At 41.6% G+C, this 17,385-nt stretch overlaps 2 protein-coding genes across 2 annotated transcripts in view; one reads left to right on the forward strand and one right to left on the reverse strand.

Moving 5' to 3' along the window:
- LOC311617982 (uncharacterized protein) overlaps positions 1-15,828 on the reverse strand; it is a 30,570-nt gene extending 14,742 nt beyond the window's left edge. The window contains exons 1-3 of the mRNA XM_084875123.1: positions 15,695-15,828; positions 5,331-5,452; positions 788-926 (exon numbers count right to left, since the gene is read on the reverse strand). Of these exons, the coding sequence (XP_084731249.1) occupies positions 788-926; positions 5,331-5,452; positions 15,695-15,791 (358 nt within the window). The 5' untranslated portion in view covers positions 15,792-15,828. The remainder of the gene's footprint in view (positions 1-787; positions 927-5,330; positions 5,453-15,694) is intronic.
- A 74-nt stretch (positions 15,829-15,902) lies between these two features.
- Positions 15,903-17,385, forward strand: part of SRP54 (signal recognition particle 54) — a 52,729-nt gene continuing 51,246 nt past the window's right edge. Inside the window, exon 1 of the mRNA XM_084874745.1 lies at positions 15,903-16,444. The gene's annotated coding sequence lies outside the window, so the exon portion shown is untranslated. The remainder of the gene's footprint in view (positions 16,445-17,385) is intronic.

Here is a 17,385-nt window from a genome sequence, read left to right on the forward strand (position 1 = left end):
AATGAAACATACCTGGAGAATAGAACACTCTAAGCAATAAATCTAAGGTACCGGGGAGATTGAAATAGCATGTCTAAAGTAACAGCCTAGATAATCATATCCAGTTTGAAACAAGAATATATTAACAGAAGAGCTACCCTGTAGCAGCATGGAGTCAGTCTAGTTTGCTATTTGGGACTCAGGTACTGCATCTGAGGGGCAGAGATGCAGGAAAATTTCTGTCACTGGAGCTGGTTTTCTGTTATGGACTGGAGATGCTCTACAGGTCAAATCATGGCCTGAATAAACTCTGGATTATCCATCATAGTCCTCTGAGTCCATGTTTATCCAACAATATTGTTCATCCAACAATACCAGTACTTCTCAAGTAGATGTTTTCTTAGGGAGAACATTCAGTCCCCTTGACTATATTAAACTAATATAACTATATTTCTCTTATAAATAAATCAGCATATGGTTTATATTCAAATTTCTGTTGAGTATGGAAAGGATGAGTCAGTTGTCCTGTACTCAGACACTTCCGATTAGTTTCTGGACCTGCAAAGCCACTGGTGATTAAACAGTTTCTGTGAAAAGTAGAGATACCCCCTTGGGAGACATTAAATGCCTACCTTCCTAGACAATATTTCTATTTAGTCTCCCTAACGGCAATAATTGGTAATTGCTATGCTGTAGGTTGGCCTTTGCTTTCAGAAAACATAGAAAGACTGTCAGTAATTTATATACTCAAGACATCTAAGGAAAAGTACACAACACAGTCATCAGATTTGCATACTTGAGTACTGACCTAAAGGTGCTGTCTGGTATGAGCCACACACCACACAGTAGTTTCTGCTCATTTTTCCTTCCTCACATAATGAATCAATAACATCTTCATCATAAAGGAATGCATCCACATGAACTGTGGGTTCTGGCTGCTGCTGTATCTGGTAGAGAGAAGAAACACATCAAAAGAAACAAAGTGCAAAGAAGTCTCTTTTTATTGCTAAACTAGAGGCCCAGTGCACAAAATTCGTGCAAGGGTAGAGTCCCTAGGCCTGCCTGGTGGGCAATCAGGGCTGATTGGAGCCTTTCTTCCGGCTGCCAGCCAGGACCTTTCTTCATTTCATGCTGCCCCCTGGTTGTCATAGCAAGTGATCAAACTCCCAGTCTTCCAGTCAAACTCCTAACATATTAGCCTTTTATATATGTAGATAAGGCAAAACATCAGTGGTTCATATGCTAAAATTCTGCCAGCAACAAGGCACAGAAAGACTAGTTTCACTTACATCAGCAACTCTGCTCTTCTTTCATTTTATTTCTAAAACTTTTGGGAGGTGTGAGGGTACCAATTTACTTTATTTGAAGGAAGGATACAAATGAAAGAACATAAAAAAAGGTAAAGGTAACTCTAACATGCATGTACTGCTTTGGTGACCAGAGAAGTCACCCTTGTGGGTATGGAAAGCCAGTCTAAGGCTGAGCTCTCATCACTTTCTCCCAGGGTGTGCTTGTTTAAGAGACTCTGCCATGCCAGATTAAAAGTGCCCATCTCGCCTGGCCACCCAATTCTTTGATGGATTTCACCTGCTCATTCAGGTAATGCGTCTCAATGAAGTTACACAAATGGGAGTCACTTTGTTAGTGGACAACTTTTTATCTGACCTGTAATTATGCAAAACATGGCAATGAGAAATATATTCAATTTTAGTTGAAAGGAGTATTTTGAGATCATCTTGTCCATCCAAAGCAGTATATTTTACAAGTACAGAAACTGATACCGAGAGAGATTTCTCCAAAGAAATGACAACAGCTAGGAATAGGAATCAGAATGGAAACTAATACCAACTCTTCTGAGTCCTCCATGTCAGTGACTTACCCATAAAAATTCTTAGCAAGTAATCTTTGCTTAGAGAAAATGTGTTCAAATAATAATGTTAGTAAACCTTCATGGTTACAAATTATGGCCCTTTATTAATACTAGTGGTAATAGCAAGTAACTACAAAGAAAAAATTTTTGTATGATTCTTCCTACCTGATTATGGTAAAGTATCAACCTACGGTATCTGCTTGGAAACCTACAAAATTATATCTATATCTACACACACACACACACACACACACACACAAAATCTATATTATAAGTATGTAAAATGTATGAACATACACAAGGACTAGAAGGAAAGAAAATAAAATAAAAAGTATATTAGCATATGGAATTGTGGGTCGATCATTAACAAGCAATGAATACTTATTCTTCATTTTATGTATTGTGGTATACCATGATACGAATAAGACTGTTTTGTCAATAACATCTAACTATATTAGATATTTCTCTCAGTTTTAATACTACTCATTATTTTCCTCCTTTAAGAATCCACTTGAATGAACAGATGTTCACTAAGATTTGCTAACTATTCATAATGTGCACAATATTGTTAAAAATGTACAGGATTGGAGAGAATCCAAGATGGCTGCTCGGGTAGGCACCTAGCCGCAGCCGCACGCAACAATTTCAATAAAATACAACTAAAATATAAAATGGACATTACCCAGAACTACAGGAAAGTCGACTGACTGGAAATTCTACAACGAGAAGCAAGGAGAAAACCAGAAGGAAGAGTGGAGGAGCTGTAAAAGCCCAAGGTACGGAGACACGCGGCGCGCGCGGAGAGGACGGAGCCGGAGAGGAGGGAGGCCGAGTGCCTGGCTGGCGTTCCCTAGCGGGAAGGAGATAAACACTCCGACTGTGCTGGGCCCTCAACTGCTCTGAACCCCCGTTCTAGGCCAGACCCCGGGGACCCAGGCTCATCCAGAGGGAGCTGGGCTGTAAGGCGGGACTCCGGGGAAGCGGCGTAAGGAGGTCCCAGAGGCGCGCACACTGCGCTCAAAGAAGGGACGGCCGGCTGTGCCGCGGGACTGCCCTGGCCAGAAGGAGACAGGGGCTCCAGACTGCTCTGAACGCCACCTCCAATTCCACTTTCAACTGAACTGAACCCCAGTTTCGGGCCCATTGCGGGAGAGCCTACACTGTTTGGTAGCAGGCGAAAATCGAGGGCACCTTTCTCTCAGAGGTGCTTGCAACAAGTACTGAAGGACCCTGAGTCTCAGGAGTCGCATGGGGCGGGGCTGACGGAAGCTGAGGCTGTAGGCTCCACCCTAAAACCCCGCCCCATCAGAAAAGCTGCCTGCGAAAATGCCTAAACCAAATAGATCACAAACGAAAGAAATGGAGGACAAAAAGCGACTGGATATAGAATTCAAAACCACACTTATAAGGTTTTTCAAGAGTCTCCTAGAAAAGGCCAATAAAATAAATGAGACCTATGAGGATATGAAAAGGGATCAACAAGAAATAAAGAATACATTGTCTGAAATAAAAAATATTATACAGAGTCCTAAAAACAGAATAGAAGATCGCAAGAATCAAGTCAAAGATTTGGAACATAAAGAGCCAGAAGACACTCCTCTGCAGAAGCTAGAAGGCAAGAGAATCCAGAAAATTGAAGATAATGTAAGAAACCTCTGGGACAACTTCAAACGATCCAACATCAGAATCATGGGGGTCCCAGAAGATGAGAGAGAGCAAGATATCGAAAACATACTGAAAGAAATAGTGACAGAAAACTTCCCCCACCTGGGGAAAGAATTGGACTTTCAAGTCCAGGAAGCACACAGAACTCCAAACAAAAGGAATCCAAAGAGGACCACACCAAGACAAATCATAATTAAGATTCCAAGAGCAAAGGACAAAGAGAGAATATTAAAAGCAGCAAGAGCTAAGCAGGTGGTTACCTATAAAGGAGCACCTATACGATTGTCAGCTGATTTCTCAACAGAAACCATGCAGGCCAGACGGGAATGGCAAGAAATATTCAAGGTGATGAATAGCAAGAACCTACAGCCAAAAATACTCTACCCAGCAAAGCTATCACTCAGAATCGAAGGTGAGATAAAGAGCTTCACTAATAAAAAAAAGCTAAAGAAGTTCATCACCACCAAACCAGAATTATATGAATTGCTGAAGGGGGTTCTTTCAGAAGAGAAAGTAAATAAAGATAAAAATTATGAACAACAAATACGTAACTATCAACAAGTGAATCTAAAAACCAAGGAAATTAAAAAAAAAATCTGATGAACAATATTAACTGTTGAATATAATAGAATCAGAGGTATGGAAGGGGAGTGAATTGACGATTCTTGGGGAAAAGGGGGGAGGGGGATGTGGGAAGAGACTGAACATAAACTGTGCACCTATGGATGAGGACAATGGGGAGTGGGGAAAGGGCAGAGGGTGGAGTGGGAAGGGGGGGGGAAAGGAACACTTGTAATAATATGAACAATAAAAATTTATTTAAAAAAAAAAAAAAAAGAGAGAGGAAAAAAAAAGCATTGTACACTTTAAACATGCAAGGTGTATGGTAGGTGGATTATACCTCAAAAGACTGTTTTTAAAAAGCAAAAGCCTGTACAACTATGTTATTTTAATATCCACTTTATACCTTTATAAAGTATATGTTTCCAAGAAAAAAATAGCAATATCTACATTTAGATTTAAGAAATCTATATACATAGTCTCCTTTACAACTGCCTCAACCATATTCACAGTTTTAGTAGTATGTAGTTCTGTAAAAAGTAGACTGATAAACTAACTGACCAAAGTTTTACAAGGCACAAGTTTGGGGACATGTTGTCGGGTAACAAGAAATATACCACCTCAGCTACTATCAATAGAATAAAAATTTAGAAAGCGAAAAAAAAAAAAAAAAAAAAGTACAGGATTTAGTTCCTCTGCTTAGAAAAACCATATGGAGGGTTGCTATTTTCAGATCAGTGGGAGAAGAGATTATCATCATTAGCTATGCTTTAGGAAACAACATGTATAGCATTTGTAATCCCATAGGAGTTGGGATTTGAAGGGATTTGAGAAGATAAATGAGAACTAATTGTAAGAATAAACAAATAGAAGAATAAGCAAAAACTGTAGAATGCAAAAGTAGGAGAAGGAAACAAGAGGTAAACTTCACCATATAAAAGTGATGGAATTGGAACAAGGAAGAGAAAATCAGGACAGTGATATAGGCAGGACCAATTACTGTTGGATTGTGATTGTGGAAGGAGGTTGATTGCTTGGCAAACAGATATCCTCAAAAAAATATCTGTTGAATGAATAATACTGGGAAGCCAGAGGTCTTGGAGACTCAAAAGAATCGGGAACATGGTTGAAGCACTATATGAAAAATTATTTAAAGCAGAATTCAGGACTATCAGTCTGGAGAGACTATGCGGTTAGGGAAGAACTGGAGAATCCTCAAGTAGCACTAAGAGTGAATTAATGATAATGTACTTACTTTTTGGAGGGCTAGATGTTCGGAGGAAAGCATAGTTTCTAGAGGTAAGAGATTCCGAAGATCTTCTGCTATGCTTTTCAACATACTGTCATTATTATCGTGAGTGAACTCATCAAAATCTCCTGGAACAAAAAAGGAAAAAAAAATAGCTTTTATGGTTGTAGTCAGGTAGTTGGAGAAATCAGTGAAAAGTTAGAAAGCAGGCCAATAGCAGCACAAGGAAATAACTTTTATTGTGCCTCTCAATAGAGGTACTGCTCTTTTCCACTATACCACTCTGTCCCTACATATAAAGGTTCTTTCTCTGAATAATTTCCCTTTGAGCAACACTGGGATTTATAAAGATGAACTAGTTAGTTCTCTGAAGTGAAGTGGGAAGGAAAGTTTTTATCTCTTTTTTCTTTTCTCACCTATCCTATAAAATAAAAGGGTAATATGCAAATTGACCCAATTGCAGAACAACGGGTCGCTATGAGGCACACTGACCACCGGGGGCCAGAGCTGCCCTATGGTGGTCAGTGCGCTCCCACAGGGGGAACGCAGCTCAGCCACAAGCCAGGCTGACATCCGGCAAGCACAACTGCGGTGGCAGTGCGAAGGGTGTCCACGGACAGCTTAGGCCCGCTCCCTTTGAGGAGCTCCCAGGCTGCTAAAGGACGTGGGCTGGACTGAGGGATTGCTGAAGGACACAGGCCAGGCTGAGGGACACCCCACCCACTGAGTGCACAAATGTTGTGCACCAGGCCTCTAGTATATAGTACAATCTAAGCTGGTGTTTCAAAGTATTTCTAGAAGGAGGCTGAATATAAATTCTAGAAAAATAAAAACAGCATTAAGATTCATTCCAGACCTGGCCAGTGTCTCACAGTTGATTGGAGCTTCCTCCCACAAGCCAACAGGTCTAGGATTCACTTCCTGGTCAGGGCACACATCTCGGTTGGATATTTGATCCCCAGTCAGGGCAACCGATCAATGTTTCTCTCTCACATCATTGTTATGTTATGTTTGTTATTTCTTTTTTTCCTTCTTTCTTCCCTCTGTCTCTTTCCCTATTTCTTTTTCTCTCTCCCTCTTTACCTCTTTCTTTTCTTCCTCTCTCTTTCTCTCTGTGTTTGTTCCTATGTATTAGGTAGAACTGCTACATCTCCCAATCTTGGGAGATAGGTCTTATGTATAGGTGTCTTGTAGGACCCAGTAACACAGTCTCCCTGGTCACCTGAGCTGTGGGTTCAAGTAACATCCAACCGGGAAAGGCGGCAGGGCTTTTGGCTGCTAGGGAGACCAGCCAGTCTCAGTTTGGTTTGGTTAATTTCTTCGTTTTATTTGTTTGTTTTTGAACCCAGAGCACAGGATTTTCATTTGCAGCTACTTACTCCAGGCTTTGGTGGAGAGAGGCATGGACTCAAGGTTCAAGGTACTTAAGGAGAGGCTGGGGTGGGAAGCATTGGGGGAAATGTGGAAAAGTGGCAGCTGGGAGACCTGCATTCAGTAATACCCTCCCAAACCTGAAAGGGTCATTTTTCCTGAGAGGCACTGGCTCCTCCCAGAAGCCAGAGCTGAGGAAAAGGAAAAAACCCATCTTAGGTGATACAGCTCCCGCCCACCCTCAGGAGTCCTTCCTGCCAGACCCTGCAGCTCAACCTTTGCAGAGGAGGCAGCAGCAGAGGCCAAGCCTACAGGTTTGAACAGTCTCAGTGACTGGGTTGGGGATGCGGCCAGCCACCCCGCTACCCTGGGGCCCTGTCTGGTGCTTCCCCCACAGGGAGGAACTGAAAGAAACTACCGGTATCCAGCTGATACCACTGGACGGCAACGGGATCTCTGTGTGGCAGGGAAGGCGAGGGCAGGAACGTTCTGGGACACTCTCAAAGGAGCAGCTCTGGGGTGGGGAAACACACCCCCTCTTTCCCTGAAATCTGAACAGCACCTCCCATCACAGGAGACCCAGGCGTCTGTACTCCCGATTCTAACTAAAGCCCTTTCAGAAACAGGTTTTGAGTGATTACGATGACAGCTGACTGGCAGGCAAAGGTGGGCAGAAGTGGGAACCTGGGGAAGTTTGCTGACCCTGCTGACCCATCTCTGGGCCCTGTGCTGCTACCAAACAGGCCTCACAGTGCAGCTTGACCCCTGCGGAGACAGACACAAACTGTGGGTTGTGGGAAGCTACAAAAAGGTTTCTGACAGTGTTTAGCACCTAAGTACCTCACTGGAAGCCCAGAAAGGGTGAGCCACACAGTCAGATGCAGTCATCAGAAGAACAGGATCCAAAAGGAGTTCGCAGGAGGCACTAAATTCTGTTAGATGAACACCACTTCATTTTTCCCCCTTTGTCTTACTTTTCTGCTTTATTGATTTGATATTATTTTAGTCTATTTTTCTTTCACATATCTAATTTTTCTCTTCCCTATTCTTTATTTTTTCTACTTTCTCATCTTTTTCTTTTTGTATTTTTAGTTTATCTGCTTTCTCCTCTATATCCCTTTTGAATTTTTTCTTTCTCTTTTCTGTTTTTTTCCTTTTACTAGTATAGTGTTTTCCTTCCTCTATCCTTTAATTTTATTTTCTTTATTTCATCTCTGCCCTTGCACATTCCATTTTCTTCTTTTATCTTTTTATTTCTTTTCTTCTATCATTCTTGCTCTCTCTTCTCTTTCCTAATTTTCTCTTCTTTTGTGGTTGCTTTTGTTATAGTTTTAGGGTTCTGTGCATGTTTTTGTTTTGTTTTGTTGTTTTGTTCTATTCTGTAAGCATCTGCACAACAGCTGGCACAAGGTGGTCAGGCATGAGCCACAAAGCCAGCCAGCCAGCCTGACAGAAGATTCCATCCACAAATGGGGCAACCACCTTCAAGACCAAGTACAACAGGAGAGCCCAAAAAACTCACACAGGAGACATTCGGAGGCTAAAAGGCTAATTGCAATGTAACCCTGATATTTAGGGGGAAGGGGGCTAGCAATCTGAATCCATGCCAGCAAGCCCAGTGTACATTCTTGATAACCTATAATTAAGTCACTACCTCTTTCCCAGACACTGGTCTTGCAGAACCTGTTACAGAGGCCATAAAACTGTGAACAGTGCACTGCCCTGGAAGGAGGGTTATTAATGCTGGCGCCAGGCCAGACCATCAAATATGGCCTGGAGACCCCCAACACCTGGGGGCCTTCTTGCAAAGCCCGAAAAAAGGACCAGAAGCATAATCCATATTTGCGAGACAAAGACAGCAGGGAGATATAAAAGAGAATCCCCCTGCATGTTATGTTACTCTGATTTGGGAGGTTATTCCTCTGGGTCTGCCAGCATAAATAGTGTTGCTCCTTTTCTCTAAAAGCATTGCTTAGTTTTTCTTTGGTCTGGAACAACAAGATCTAAGAGACTTCACTACTGGGTTCCACAAACCACTTACTACAGACCATGAAGACTGGGAGGTGGAGCAGTTTAAAATACATACAAATAAATACAGAGGAACAACAAAAATGGGAAGACACCCCATTGCACCAGAATGAAACCTGGGATCCTTCAGTCTGCAGGCTAACACTCTATTCACTGAGCCAAAACCAGCTAAGACTAATCAGCATGTTATTAAACAATGAATGTTTTACCAATTATAACAAGCAAGAAATAAAAATCTTCCTGGAAGCAAATGAAAATGAACACAACGCCCCAAAGTTTACTGGAAAAGCAAAAGCAGTCCAGAGAGGGAAGTTCATAGCATTACAGGCCTATCTCAAGAAAACATGAGAAAGCTCTAATAAAACTATTTAGTACTACAACTAAAAGAATTAGAGCTGGTTTGGCTCAGTGGATAGACCATGGACTGAAGGGTCCTGGGTTTGATTCCAGTCAAGGGCATATGCCTGGGTTATAGGTTCAATCCAGAGTCCTGGCTGGAACACATGCAGGAGGCAACTTCACATCAATGTTTCTCTTTCTCTGCCGCTACCCCTCCCTTCCACTCTCTCTAAAAATCACTGGAAAAAAACCTACCTCAGGTGAAATTTAACAAAAACAAAAACAAAAAAAAGGAATTAAAAAATGGAACAATAAAAAAAGCCCGGAGTAAGCAGAAGGAAGGAAATAATAAAGATCAGAGCAGAATAAGTGACATAGAGACTAAAAAAACAATACCAAAGATAAGTAAATCCAAGACCTGGTTCTTTGAAAAGATAAGATTGATGAGCCTCTTGCCAGACTTATCATGAAACAAAGAGAAAGAACCCAAATAAATAAAATCAGAAATGAAAGTTGTGAATTAACAACTAACACCACAGAAATACAAAGATTTTTAAGAAAATACTATGAATAACTATTCGCCAACAAGCTGGACAACCTGGACAAAATGAACAAATTCCCAGAAAAACACAATCTTCCAAAACTGAATCAGAAGGAATCAGAAAACCCAAATAGTCCAATAACAACAGATGAAGTTGAAGCAGTAATTAAAAAAAAAATAAATTCCCAGGAACTCAACAAAAGGAAGACAAAAAACAAAACAAAACAAAACAAAAACATTACAAGATGGGCAGAGGACCTAAATAGACACTTCACCAAAGAGGAAATGCAAATGGCCAAGAGACATATGAAAAAATATTCAAAGTCACTAATTATCAGAGAAATGCAAATTAAAATGATAATGAGGTACCATCTCACACCTGCCGGAAGGGCTACCATCAATAAATCAACAGCCGAAAATGGTTTGGCTCAGTGGACAGAGCATCGGTCTGCGGACTGAAAGGTCCCGGGTTCGATTCCGGTCAAGGGCATGCACATTGGTTCCAGGCACATCCCCAGTAGGGGGTGTGCAGGAGGCAGCTGGTCAATGTCTCTCTCTCGTCGACATTTCTAGCTCTCTATTCCTCTCCCTTCCTCTCTGTGGAAAATCAATAAAATATATTAAAAAAAATAAAAATAAATCAACAAACAAGTGCTGGCGAGGATGTGGAGAAAAAGGAACCCTAGTTCATTGCTGGTAGGAATGCAAGTTGGTACAACCACTATGGAAAACAGTGTGGAGTTTCCTCCAAAAATTAAAAATGGAACTGCCATTTAATCCAGTAATCTCAATTCTAGGAATATACCCTAAGAAGCTAGAAATACCAATCAGAAAGAATATATGCACTGTATGTTCATAGCAGTGTTATTTACAATAGCTAAGATCTGGAAACAGTCCAAGTAACCATAAGTAGATGAATGGATTAGAAAATGGATACACTTACACAATGGAATACTTATGCAGCTATAAAAAAAAGGATCTCTTATTCTTCAAGACAGCATGGAAGGACTTGGAGAGTATTATGCTAAGCAAAATAAGCCAGTCAAAGACAGACAAGTATCACATGATCTCACTCATATGTGGAATCTAATGAACAAAATAAACTGACAGATGAAAAAGATCAAGAGACATGGAAGCATGCAATTGACTGACATATTTCAGTAGGGGGTAGGGAGAGTAGGGGCCAGATTAGCCAATGAACATATCTGCATATATGCATACCCCATAGACAATAGTGCAGGGAAGGCCAGAAAAGGGGACAGAAGCGAAGTGGAAGGTGTAAATAGGGGGAAAGGAGACAAAAGAAGGTACATCTATAATACTTTCAACAAGAAAGATAAATTAAAACCAAAAAACCTCCCAGGAAATAAAAGCCCTAGCCCAGATGACTCCACAGTGGAGTTTTACCAAATATTCAAAGAAGTAACACTTATCTTCCTCAAACTATTCCAAAAGATCTAAGAGAAAGGAACACTTCCAAGCTTTTTATGAGGCCAGGATTATACTAATTCCAAAACCAGATAAAGACAATACAAAGAAAGAGAATTATAGGCCAATATCCCTCATGAATCCTTAACAAAATCCTTAACAAAATTCTAGCAAATAGAATCCAGCAATACATTAGAAAGTTCACACACCATGACCAAGTGGGATTTATTCGGGGATGCAAGGATGGTACAATATCCACAAATCAATAAATGTGATACACCATATAAACAAACTGAGAGATAAAAATCATATAATCATATCCATTGATGCAGAAAAAAGCATTTGACAAAATCCAACACCCTTTCTTGTTAAAAACCCTCAGCAAGGATCATACCTCAACATAATAAGAGCCATATATGACAAACCCACAGCCAACATCATACTCAATGGGCAAAAACTAAAACTATTTACACTAAGAACAGGAACAAGACAGGGATGCCCACTCTCACCACTCCTGTTCGACAGAGTACGGAAGTACTAGCCATTGTAATCAGACAAGAAGAAATAAAAGGCTTCCAAATTGGAAAAGAAGTAGTAAAACTGTCTTTATTCGCAGATGACATATTGTACATAGAAAACCCCAAAGACTCCATCAAAAAACTTCGAGACTTAATAAATGAATTTGGCAATGTAGCAGGATACAAAATTAACACCCAGAAGTCTATAGCTTTTCTATACAACAATAATGAACTCACAAAAAGAGAAATTTAAAAAAAGCAATCCCACTTACCATTGTAACAAAAAAATGAAGATACCTAGGAATAAACATAACCAAGGAGATAAAGGACCTGTACTCAGAAAATTTCAGAACACTGAAAAAGAGCTAGAGGAAAACAAGAACAAATGGAAAAATATACCATGTTCATAGATTGGTAGAATCAACATCATTAAAATGTGCATACTACCCAAAGCAATCTATAAATTCAATGCAATCCCCATTAAAATACCAATGGCATACTTCACGCCGAAGCCGGTTTGGTTCAGTGGTAGAGCGTCGGTCTGCGGACTGAAGGGTCCCAGGTTCGATTCTGGTCAAGGGCATGTACATTGGTTGCGGGCACATCCCCAGTTGGGGGAGTGCAGGAGGCAGCTGGTCCATGTTTCTCTCTCATCGACGTTTCTAGCTCTCTATCTCTCTCCCTTCCTTTCTGTAAAAAATCAATAAATATATTAAAAGAAAGAAAATAAAATACCAATGGCATACTTCAAAGACCTAGAACAAATTCTCCAAAAATCCACCTGGAATAAAAAAGACACCGAGTAGCTGAAGCAATCTTGAGAAAGAACAATGTTGGAAGAATCACAATACCAGATATTAAGCTGTATTACAAAGCCACTGTTCTCAAAACAGCTGGTACTGGCATAAAAACAGACATATAGACCAGTGGAACAAAACAGAGAACCCAAAAATTGACACAAGACATTATGCTCAATTAATATTTGACAAAGGAGGCAAGACCATACAATGGAGTCAAGATAGTCTCTTCAATAAATGGTGTTGGGAAAACTGGACAGATACTTGCAAAAAAAAAAAAAAAAAAAAAAATGAAACTAGACCACCAACTTACACCATACACAAAAATAAACTCAAAATGGTTAAAGGACTTAAACATAAGATGGGAAACCATAAAAATCTTAGAAGAAGCCATAGGCAGCAAAAGTCAGACATTTGTTGTAACAATATATTTAACAATACAGCTCCTCTAGGGCAATGTAACTAAGGAGAAAATAAACAAATGGGACTACAAAAAAATAAAAAGCTTCTGCACAGCCAAAAGAAACCATCAACAAAACAACAAGAAAGACCATTGCCTGGAAGAACATATTTGCCAATTCTATCTCTAGTAGGGTTTACTCTCCAACATTTACAGGAAACTCATACAACTTAACAAAAGGAAGATAAACAACCCAATCAAAAAATGGGCAAATGACCTAAATAGATACTTTTCAAAAGAGGACATTCAGAAAGCCAAGAGACATATGAAAACATGCTCAAAGTCACTAATCATCGGAGAGATGCAAATCAAAACAATGAGGTACCATCTCAACACCTGTCAGAATAGCCATCATCAACAAATCAACAAACGAAAAGTGCTGGAGAGGATGCAGAGCAAAGGAACCCTCCTTCACTGCTGGTGGGACTGCAGACTGGTGCAGCCGCTGTGGAGAACAGTATGGCATTTCCTCAAAAAATTAAAAATGGAACTCCCATTTGACTCAGTAATACCACTTCTAGTAATATATCCCAAGAAAACAGAAACACCAATCAGAAAGGATATATACACCTCTATGTTCATAGCAGCACTATTTACAATAGCTAGGATTTGGAAACAGCCTAAGTGCCCATCAGCAGATGAGTGGGTTAGAAAACTGTGGTACATCTACACAATGGAATACTACACTGCTGTAAAAAAGAAGGAATTCTTACAGTTTGCAACAGCATGGATGGAGAGCATTATGCTAAGTGAAATAAGTCAGTCAGTGAAAGAAATATACCACACGATCTCACTCATTTATGGGTAATAAAGAACATTATAAAATGATGAACAAAAATAGATACAGAAGCAGAGAAGCATGGAACAGACTCAAACGACAGTGGGAAGGCTGAAGAGGGCGGAGAGAAAAACCAAAAGACAAGTATGCATGCATATTAGCGTAACCAATGGATGCAAGACACTGGGCGGGGGGTGAGGGTATGTGCTGAGGGGTAGGGGAGGCTGGGGTAAGGTCAATTTGGGGCGGGGGGAGGAGACATATGTACTATTATCTGTAATACTTTAAATAAATAAATGAATGAATGAATAAAGTGAAAATGGCCTTTATCGATTTGGCTCAATGGATAGAGTATCCACCTGTGAACTGAAGAGTCCTGGGTTCAATTCCGGTCAAGGGCACATGCCCTGTTTCAGGCTTGATCCCCTATAAGGAAGCATGCAGGAGACAGCCGATCTCTCCCTCTCCCTTCTCTTTGAAATCAATAAAAATATATATATTTTTTAAAGCAAAAATGTATTCTTGAGCCAGTGTAATTTGGTCTTCTTGTTTATAAAATTATCTTCTAAAACATGCTTGAATTTTTTCTGATTTTGAAAAATAGAGTCTCATTTGATGCCTCTAAAAGTGGAGATTTAGACTTCAAATGGCTCCAAAGAAATTAAATCTTTGATGGCAAGGATTTTTTTGTCATATGTGCAATGGCCAGAATCAGGCATAGATGACCTTTTTGTAGGCACTCAGAGCTTTTGAACGTAGGAAAAAACACACAAACAAGTGGAAATTGGCACTGTTTTGTAAACAAGGGGATATGATGACTAAAACTGGCAATACAGGGTTTAAATAAAGTGACAGGAGTCTCAGCACATTTTGGGTATTCCTATCTTGAATTGTATATGTGGGTATAAATATGAAGCTAAGTCTCTGGTTTTCACTGCTTTCCAGGCTAAAAATCTTACTATCAGATGTCCAAGTTTATTGTAATTTGGCATCTTCTATAAAATGACATCCCCAAATGTGTAATAATAATAATAATACCCAAACCTAGTGATCGACTCTAACATCACATAGAGAATTCCAGGAAGAAGTGAGGATTAAGTCTAAAATTGGGAGTCGTTAACAAACAGGTATTTCAAGTCATGAGTCTGGATGAAAATAAACATGGGAATCAATGTTTTGGCATAGTATGATTTGGCTTACTTCCCAAACAACCAACATTCTATTTTCTTGTGCATTCACCAAGCTTTAATTTGTGTAAAATGATCACTACATTATTCAATAACTAGACGTAATTTAAATTTCCTCGATTCTGACTTGCGCTTTTTATTTTTGTAAGAGAACCCGTTTATTGGGTAAATTAGAGATAGAAAACGTAATTCCTTGAAGAAATGGGCTTAGGAAACAAGTTGTGGAAGTAAAGGAAGAGTCCCTGGAGCTTGGGAGTGAGAAGCTTAAGGTAAGGAGCCAGGGGAGGGGAAGAGGAGGGTGAGGTGGGAAGGAAGGGAAAGGCACCACGTGCTCGGAGAGGGAGAGCGCTAACTTGTGCTTTTTGATATTACTGTTACTAGTTTTGTTAAAAGTTTAAAGTCAGTCTTTTCCCCATTTCTCTCCCCCCACCATAAAAATATGTTATTACATCAATGGTCCATATTACAATTGAAAAAATAAATTCACTAACTACAGGTGATTCTGCCTGCAGGGTGAAACTTTCAGCTCTACAGCCTAAAACTTCCCTTACAAAGTGCTTTTTCGGGTAGCACGCTACTGGTTGTCACAAGTTCGTGGGAGCAATGAGGGGAAGGGGTGAGGCCACCCGCCTCCTTTCTGCTTCAGGAAAAGAGTTAGGCACCAGGAGCCTCTAGCGGCTTGTCCGAAGTCTGCAGCGCAATCACAAACCACCCAGAGCCAGCCCTTCATCGTCGTGCACCTGATCCCAAACTGGACTCTCGACCTGCCAAGATTCGAGACGTGTCCTCTTCCACCAGACCCTTCCAGCAGAGTAGAGATCCCCCATGAGTGGCTTCTGGCCTCACCCTAAATCCCCCAAAGTCAGTCCTCATAGCATACATATCCTTGGCCCAACAGCCTGCCTCTGGTTCTGATTGCTTACGGGAAGTTCGCATCCACTCGAGCAGAGCTGGGAGGTCTGCCGGAGCCACGGTTCGGAGTAGTTGCAGTATTGCCTGCCGCGCGGAGCTGAACTCCATGTTGCAGCAGAACACCACGCCGGGAAGCTGCGCACCGCGCACGCGCACGCAGAGACCGGCAGCCACCACTGTTACGTCGCCCTAAGCCCCGCCCCCTGGCTGCAGTTCTCCGGGGCGCGAGGAATTCCTATACTGTACTTGAGCGCACCCTCCGCTCTCACCGTTCCCCTTAAGTATTGCTCAGCTTAGTCCCTTTTCCTTAAGGCGGCTCCTCGAGGCCGGACTTCTTTCCTGAGGTCGCCTCCTCGTTCAGTAACTTTGCTGCCGCAGGTGTTGAGCGATAGAGAGCGAGCGTCTCAAGTCCGTGGGAGTAAAGGAACATCCCCAGGTACCGTGTCCACGCAGTGAAGGAACGCCGCGGGTGCCCCGGAAGCGGAAGTGCGTCCTCCCCTAGAAAGGCTGGACTCCCCCGAGTGGTGACGTTTCCTCTTTGGGCGGAAGGTTCGGTGGCAGTCGTCGGGCTTCCAGCTGGTGGGAGTTGGCGTCGCGGCGCCGGGCTCCGGGACTCCTCGTTTAGAGAGTTTGGAAAGTCGGTGTGTGGCGTCGTACCTCCCCGTCTGGTCCCGGCTTCCTTCCGATTAACCCCGCGGCGTGGGGCCTCGCGAAGGCGTTCCCGGCCCCTTCGGGCCACGGCCGTAGAGGTGCCTTTTGAGGTAAGTGTCTGTGTTTTCCCGCCGCAGACTGGCAGCTGGCGGCGGCCCCCACCCCGCTTAGGGGGCGAGAGGCCCCGGGAGAGCCCACTGGCCCTGGCCACCTGCTGTCATCACCCATGCCGCGGGGCTTTGGCCCCTTTTCGCCTCATTCCGCCCATCAGAAGTTTTATGAAAAGATAAGCTGAGACCCTTTTAAGCGGACTTCAGGTTTACTCGAGCCGAATAACAGGTGTAGGCAATTGCAGGCCTGAATCTTTGATTTGCTCTCCTTATGAAGAATGTAGTTAATGACTGCTTCCCCGACAGTCTTTTGACGTGCCCCAGATTTTATATTTTCGTGTTCGTTGTGCTTAACACATAGTCTTGCCTATATAGCAGGCGGGCAGTATGTGAATAAGGGATATCAGTTCAATGTCAGCGATGACTTACGGTGTGCTGATGGCTCTCCGTAGCATTTAACACTATTACCCATCCATTTCTTAAAACTACTTCTCCTGTTGGCTTTCTTGATGCTGTTCTCACCCACTTTTTTTTTTTTTCATGTGCTTAATTCAACAAAATATTTACCCATGATTAGCTAAAGGGATACAGAGATGAATGACACAAACTCTTATCATTGAAGAGCTAACAGTACAATAAAAGAGAAGCATGTAAAAATATTCTGTGTCTAGATGAGTAATGAGAAACTCTAGAAACATAGAGGAGCCAGGACAGCTGTGGGAATACAGGTGAGAGGTACAGAGATTTGTGATCCCGATTAAGCAATTCCATCCAGCCTCAGTTTCCTCATTACCTAATAAGCTTATTAAGAGGATGTTGATACTGGAGGAGGTTATACATATATGGGGGTCAAGGGGTTATATGGAAACTCTATGTCCTTTCTGCTCAATTTTGGTGCGAACCTAAAACTGCTCAAAAGTAAAGTCTGTTGATTAAAATGA

Source organism: Pipistrellus hanaki, assembly GCF_964339955.1.
Source record: "Pipistrellus hanaki genome assembly, chromosome: 1".
Taxonomy (NCBI): domain Eukaryota; kingdom Metazoa; phylum Chordata; class Mammalia; order Chiroptera; family Vespertilionidae; genus Pipistrellus; species Pipistrellus hanaki.